Here is a 7,017-nt window from a genome sequence, read left to right as displayed (position 1 = left end):
AAAAATAAAAAATCAATAGTACATGTAACAATTCAATCACACTGCAAAACAATTTACTTGCAGTTCTCATAATTTATTGCGTGAAGATATATCCTATAACTAGAAAAATGTTGCAAGTTGATCTCTTCTGAGGAGCACTATTCTGGGGCTTTCATTTCTGCTTCCTCAACATTAATTTAGAACATGTTCATGATGGTATCCTCCTTTATAATCTCTATTGTCCATGTAAAGAAATCCAATTTGGTAGAACAATTTGAATGATGTTGCTAAACATAATATGTAGTCCTGAAAAAGAAAAGGAAAAGACAAACCTACAATTTGAATTAGTGAAATATATGAACCACTTGAACTTTAATATATGGTTGAACTCCACTCAATATCTATCTATTTCAAAAATTAAAATATCAAAATCATATTCTTATGTTCTATGGACATTCTCACTTAATGATTCACTTTCAAATTCTTGCCTTTGACCCGAAAAATACAAGGTCAAGCAAAGTCCTCATCCACTTAAATAGAATTCATATCTCTTTCGTCTGATCGAGAAGGGAAGGGAACATCCAAATAACAATATTGAAACCAACCTTGTACTAAGGAACTTGATTATGTTCTAATAAATGCATTCATATGCACAAACTTAATTACCACAAGATTTATCAATATCAACATTCACCTTGTACTACTTCTAATGGAAAATATGATTATGTTCTACTAAATTTCATATAGCAAAATGTTTTATCCTCAGCACATTTCAAGAAAGAGATACAATAATTTATTAGGATCGCCTTATCATGTCCCGTAAAATCTATGTTGCTCGAACTCTTCAAAAATGTCGACAAGTGCGTGTCGATCGGATCCTCCAAATCTAGTGCATATTTGGAGGATGATATGGGTGCTGCAACATTTTTGGAGAGTCCGAGCAATATAGCTCAACAGGACATGACTGGAGTTGTGCTTAAGTAACTGAAAGAATAGTATGTACCTTGAAATCATTCAGCAAAAGCCATTTTCCATGGAATGTCCAAGTCTGTTGAAACTAAAAGTGGAATCTGACCATCCTTCAGCCTCAGCTCTTTCAACATAAACTTTAAATTGTTTTTCAGCATCTGGTACATCTAGAGTCAAATCATCAAGTCATTCTGCAACTCTAGCAAAACCTTTTGTCATCACAGTTAACTTTGTAATTGCAACTTACAAAGACTTCCAGCGATTAGGTTAAATAGAATTTTCACTCACTGGCCAAGAATCATGGAGGTTAAAGCAGTAACATTCAATCTAGATTCAGCTGGTTCAGAGTTTACTGGTAACCCTCCACCATCAGATGAGCACTGATGAAGCCAAGGGCAAAAGATATACAAGAACACAACAATCTGAACAAAGAATTAATTCAGCACCAAGCTCTAGTTTTTGTACCTTATCACAACCCCGGGTTCCCCAAAATGTACTTACACCCAATGTACTTGACTGTTAGGGCTCGTTTGGTATGAGGGATAAGGGATAAATAATCCCGGTATTAAATTTGAGATGAGTTTATCCCACCTTTGGTTGGGATAAAATCGCGGTATAACTTATCTCGGGATTAGTTATCCCGGGATTGTAGTGTTATTTTATCCCTGTGGGAGGGTGGGATAACTAATCCCAGGATAACTTGTTTCCCAACTAAACGACCCCTTATAGTTTAGCTAGCATACAAAACCAGGAGCATACTCTAAGCTCCTCCACTCCCTGTACTCACTTTTGCTAAATCTAATATAATCGCTATCTTTTGCACCCACACAAAAAAAACCAGCTGGTTCGGAGTTTACCGGTACGCCCCCCCAACCCAAAGCAAATAAGATGAGCATTAATGAAAGCAAGGGCAGAAGATACACAAGAACACAACAATCTGAACAAAGAAAAAGTTGGCAGAATGGTATACACCATAGAGAATCAAGAATCAAATTAAACCAGAAACCTCATCCAGCATGCTAATATCCAGACGTAATTCTACAAAATGCTGCAAAAGTTTTCAGGTGAGCCTCATTTAAACAACCTTTACATGAAATTGAGACTGAATTGAACAAGTCAAAAAAAATAAAAAAAAAAGTGAAAGATACAGGATAAACACGCTTTTTGAATGAGATTAACAGTGATTCCCTTTGCCATGCAAAAAGACTTTAACCAGTGCCCAAGTCCATCAAAGTCCTCCACCAACTAGCCATAACAAAATGGTTGCTATGGTGATCATAGTGAATTTCTGATGGAGAGCTGAATTGGATGTGCCTAGTTGAACAATAAATCTGCAAGTACCCACTGAGGGATCAACTGTGGTAATCAAGCCCAAGCCACCAAAGTCACAACTATCCGCCCTTTGATCATGTTGTTGATAGTAGCTATTAAACGCATAAGAAATATTCCCAGGCCAACTGAGGTTAAAACAAGAACCTCCAGGTGACAGTACACTGCAATCAGCATAAGAACATGCCTCCAAAGCCCGTGCAGTTGCGTTGGACATGTTTTGATTGTTATTCACAACACACCATTTGGAAGAAAGGTAGTGGATATTTTGGGCATTTGCTCGTTTTCCTGAGCCTTGCCCCAAATCAAATTGGTATTTGGCCTGGCCATCAAACGTAAACAGACCCCAGTGTCTTTCAAAATTTCCAGAGGTTAAGTTTCTTTGATCTTCATCAAAAAGGCTATAGATAAAGGTTTCTGTTGGTGGTTCTTTAGGCCTTAATGGTGTTCCTGCTCTGCTATGAAGATGGTCCACGAGGCCTTTCATGAAAACCTGAGCATTGGATGAGGTAGCATTGGCAGCTCCATCTGTTGGCCAACCAATCTGCCCAATGACTATATCCATTTTATCAAAGCCAGCAGAGGATAAAGCTGAAACAAGGGTATCATAACTCAAGTCAAAGCTGTTCTTGTAGGTTCTGTGATTGTCTTTATGAGGGCGTGCAGTTTCTTTGAAGAGAGCAAAGTCGAGGGAAATGTTCTTGTTATTACGATAACTGAAGAAGGGTGAAATATTAACAAAGAAAGGAGATTGGTGTTTGCTAAGAAATCTGAGGAGTTCAGCCATTGTTCTATTTACATCTGCTCTGAAATGCCCCTTTGACGGTGAGCCAGATTCTGACCGAAAGGCATCAAAACTGCACGGAACAACTAGTTTCACCTTCCCAGCCAGCTTAGCTTTGGTCAATGCAGTTTGGATATTCTCAGCAGCTCCAACAACAAAAGGAAGGAACTGCTCACCATAAATTTGATTGAATGGTTCATCTCCAATGGCAATGTACCTTACAAAGTGTGTGAACATATAAAGTGAAGTTTAAGAGAAAAATTCTCAATCTTCGATTTTTCAAAGGATATTATGGCAACAGATATGGAATGCTATCTGAGAATAAAAAAATCAGTTATAATTTCATCATCAAGGACAAGAAACCGCATTGCACAATGTCAAAAGAGTAAATTCTAGTTTTATTTGCAACGGAATGACCCTTTTATTTGTCAACCCGTTGCTTCTGAGGTCTGGGATAGTATGTACTTCAATGAGCCACATGACCATCATGTCACACTCGCTTCTTCAAGTTTACGATGATTTCTCAATTGCAACAAAATTTTGCAAACATTGTTCTCAATAGTAGGTAAAACCAACGAAAGCCCTACTTTTGCAAGCATAACAGCAATCACGAGCTAAGCCAATTGAATGATTAAAGCATCAATTGCTTTCAATTGTCGCCTGCACAACCAATTATTACATGCCGCTACACAGAACATCCATCAACCAGATTAGCGTTATCTACTTCATGAGCACATAACTCATAATTTGGGACTTGAAAGCATTTTCGTCTGTCGAGGGAGCTTAAGAACACTACGCAAAAACTAATTCTCTCTTCCACATATTAAGCTTCTCTGGTGAAGAAATTTTATAGAAGCTCCTCCAGCATTAACTAAATACTAATTGAGTAAATTGCCTTCAGAACAAATGGTTGCACACAAGCAGCAGAATGTGTATAACGCTACTACGGCTTGATAATCTTTAGCATCTAAAAAATGAAGCTTGAAACTTGTTGGAGATTTCATTAATCTAGGAGCTTGAGCTTGAGCTTGTACAATAATATATTATTTAGAGTTAATAACCAGTTAAACGGATAAAGGAGTTGGATCAATACAGATTCCATATACTGAGATAAGAAAGTCATGGAGAAATTTTTGATTTCATCTCTTCTTTCTCTTTTTATGCTCTTCTTTTTCGTTTCCAGAATTAGTTTGTAACTTGGGTTTGCAACCCCTCCGTAGAAGTAATGGAAAAATGAATTAACAACAAAGCAGTCCACTGGAGGAGTGAGGCAGGGGATCAAACAAAAAGTCAACAAGAAAGTACAGTTCATACTAGCATCGGGTGAGCATCCAGTTATATACCCACAAAACATCACATGTTTACTTTAAAGTATTGTATGAACTTTATGTTGACTACTATGCAGGATCTGAAAACTAAATAAGGCAAAACAAGACATCAGCTGAACTCAGAGAAATGGTCTGAAGCTCTAATGATTTCTAAACTTGACATGCTCTTGAATTAAGTTTCCCATAACAAGATTGCTAACATTTAGTACTTTGTGAAGGATTGACAGTCTATAAGAATTCATGCTTATGTTGTATGCAAGGAGTAAAGAAGCAAGTAGTCTTGTATGTGTTAGTATGACAAGTCTAAGGCAAAAATCAAATTGAACATATTTCAACAATCAACAGCAACCAGTGGCTCAGAGTCCACTAAAAAATTCTGGTCCACAAGCTCTTGGCTGCACTATCATATTTTCCCTGTATGAATTCTATTACCCTGCGGGAAAAAAATGTTTGCCACCTGCGATGTGGAATTTTTGTGGAAAAAGATGCAATGGCAATTTCCATCCTTCTTTATTCAGAGGAAGAGCTCCACGTTTCTCTGAAGCCGTTACATTATGACAATTTGACAATATACTTCTAGCATAGTTGTACAAACAAACTACCACTATGCCTCAATCCCTAGTACCTTACTAGTCATAAGTTAATATTTTGCTATTTGTTCAGCAAGCATCACTATGATTGTTCAAAATTAATGCCAGCTGCAACATAGTTCAGACATGTTGTGTAAGTGTTTTTTACGGAACATGCCTGAGGTCTTAAGCAACTCTCACCCCAAATCACTTTCACATTTTAAGCATGATATCTAGGATGGCATAAGAAACTAAAATAGCAGGAAGAACAAGCAATTAATTGTAAATGCAAAAAGACTCCTATTGCAATTTATACGACACTCTTTCCATTCTAAAATGTTTGACACCACTCCGTAAATTATGTTGCTCTGCTCTACTTCCAATATTCAGATACATAGGTCACAAATAGAGCTGGCAAAATGGTTAAAAAAACAAGTAACTATCCAATCTGAACCATTAGATATGGTTAGATATGGGTTGGATAACCGAATTTTTTAAAAATGGATCAAATATGGAAATTATCCATATTATCCACTAATAAAATGGATATCCAGATGGATAATATGGATATCCAGATGGATAATATGGATATCCAGATATTATCAATACCCATTTTTTTAGTTATTTTTTCATGAGTTCGTATTTAAGCTTATTTTGCCTTTTAGAGTCTCAAAAAAAAAGCTTATTTTGCCTTTTAGCTTGTCTTCTCACCTAACTATTTCTGAAGTCATGGATATCCGTGTTATTCGTCGGATAACCCATTTTTTATCCGTATTTAATATGGGGCGTGCTAAGGTCTGTGTATGCTCCAATGTAGGGGTAAGGTCTGGGTACACTCTACCATCCACAGACCCCACATTGTGGGATTTCACTGGGTATGTTGTTGTTGTTAAATATGGGTGGATATCTTATCCGTTTTTTGTTTAACCCGTTTTCGACCCGCCCATTTCCGATCCGACTAACCCATTTCCCCCTCCTAGTCACAAAGGAAGTCAATTCATTTAACTATTTCAATTATGTTTCTCTTACCAAACTAGTTTTTCAACTACTAATTTAAACTGCCTCACACTACCACCAGCCCTACCTTGGGAGATAGAGAGGTTGTTTCTGGTTGACCCTCGGCACACGCAATTCAAGCAGTAAGATAAAAGGCATAACAGAAACGTATAAACCATTTAAAAATTCTATAAAAAGCATGATAGAGCAGTCTGAAAAGAGGAAACAAGAAAGCAGAAATCGAAGGACAAGAAACTACGAGAGTAATACTAAGAAGTGCAAAATATGCAACCCAGAAGGGAAACAAGAAAGTAAAGGGTAATTGTAACATACTGTATTCGGGCTCCATTAGAAAAGTAGCGGGTGAGATTATCATGGACCCAACTATGAGCAGACTTCAAGGAAGAATTCAAACTACGAAGCATGGTATTTGGAATGCCTACTGTCACATCAATGTTTGAACCAGATAGAGCCTCCATGATTTCTGAGTTAGTGTCAAATAGCTTCACTTTGTTGATATTGTTCGCCTTCAACAGCTCCACTACTTTGGACGGTGGCAATGGGTGTGAAGCTGAGGTGCCCCAGTTCACCCCTATAGCTTCAACCCTAATGGCTAAGAACAGAACTAAAATTACTGGAAGTTTGTTAGAAGCCATTGAAGAGAAGTTGCAGGTGAGAGCCAGTGGCAGCAAGTGTAAATTAATTTTCCTCAATTTTGAATATCAATGGGAATGTTGGTAGGGACTGTACATAAATATGGGCATCACTCGTTTGGTTGGGTTCGTACCGTATTTGAAATAATTCAACGGAAAAAGGACCAAATTTACTTACCTTGTTAATACTATCCGGCCAAATTTACCCATAGTTGGACATAATTTGAAATTATGATATGAGCATTTTAAGTTTTGTTTGGACATATAATTTAGAGTTATATTTTTTTTTTATAGACGAAAATATAAAGAGCCAACAAGCTTTATAATTCATTAAAACTTTCTCAATTATTATATAAGCTTACCGAAATGATCAAATCATAGTAAATAACAAAGTTAATACGCTACCTAAG

General features: G+C 36.9%; 1 protein-coding gene across 1 annotated transcript; it reads right to left on the bottom strand.

Annotated features, from left to right (window-relative positions):
- Positions 1–1,886: 1,886 nt before the first annotated feature.
- Positions 1,887–6,732, bottom strand: LOC132033824 (glucan endo-1,3-beta-glucosidase 9). The gene is made up of 2 exons (XM_059423933.1): positions 6,288–6,732; positions 1,887–3,278 (listed from the first exon to the last, which is right to left on the bottom strand). Exons 1-2 carry the CDS (start codon positions 6,608–6,610, stop codon positions 2,177–2,179), a joined length of 1,425 nt encoding a protein of 474 aa, XP_059279916.1. The 5' UTR covers positions 6,611–6,732; the 3' UTR covers positions 1,887–2,176.
- Positions 6,733–7,017: the final 285 nt, after the last annotated feature.

Source organism: Lycium ferocissimum, chromosome 10 (genome assembly GCF_029784015.1).
Source record: "Lycium ferocissimum isolate CSIRO_LF1 chromosome 10, AGI_CSIRO_Lferr_CH_V1, whole genome shotgun sequence".
NCBI lineage: Eukaryota > Viridiplantae > Streptophyta > Magnoliopsida > Solanales > Solanaceae > Lycium > Lycium ferocissimum.
Note: the sequence above shows the minus strand (reverse complement) of the source record. Positions and strands in the feature narration are given on the sequence as shown.

Coding starts and splice junctions, on each gene's coding strand:
- LOC132033824 (XM_059423933.1), bottom strand. CDS start 6,610: ATGGCTTCTAACAAACTTCCAGTAATTTTAGTTCTGTTCTTAGCCATT. Junction 3,279..6,287: donor TCTAATGGAGCCCGAATACA/GTATGTTACAAT, acceptor ACACTTTGTAAG/GTACATTGCCATTGGAGATG.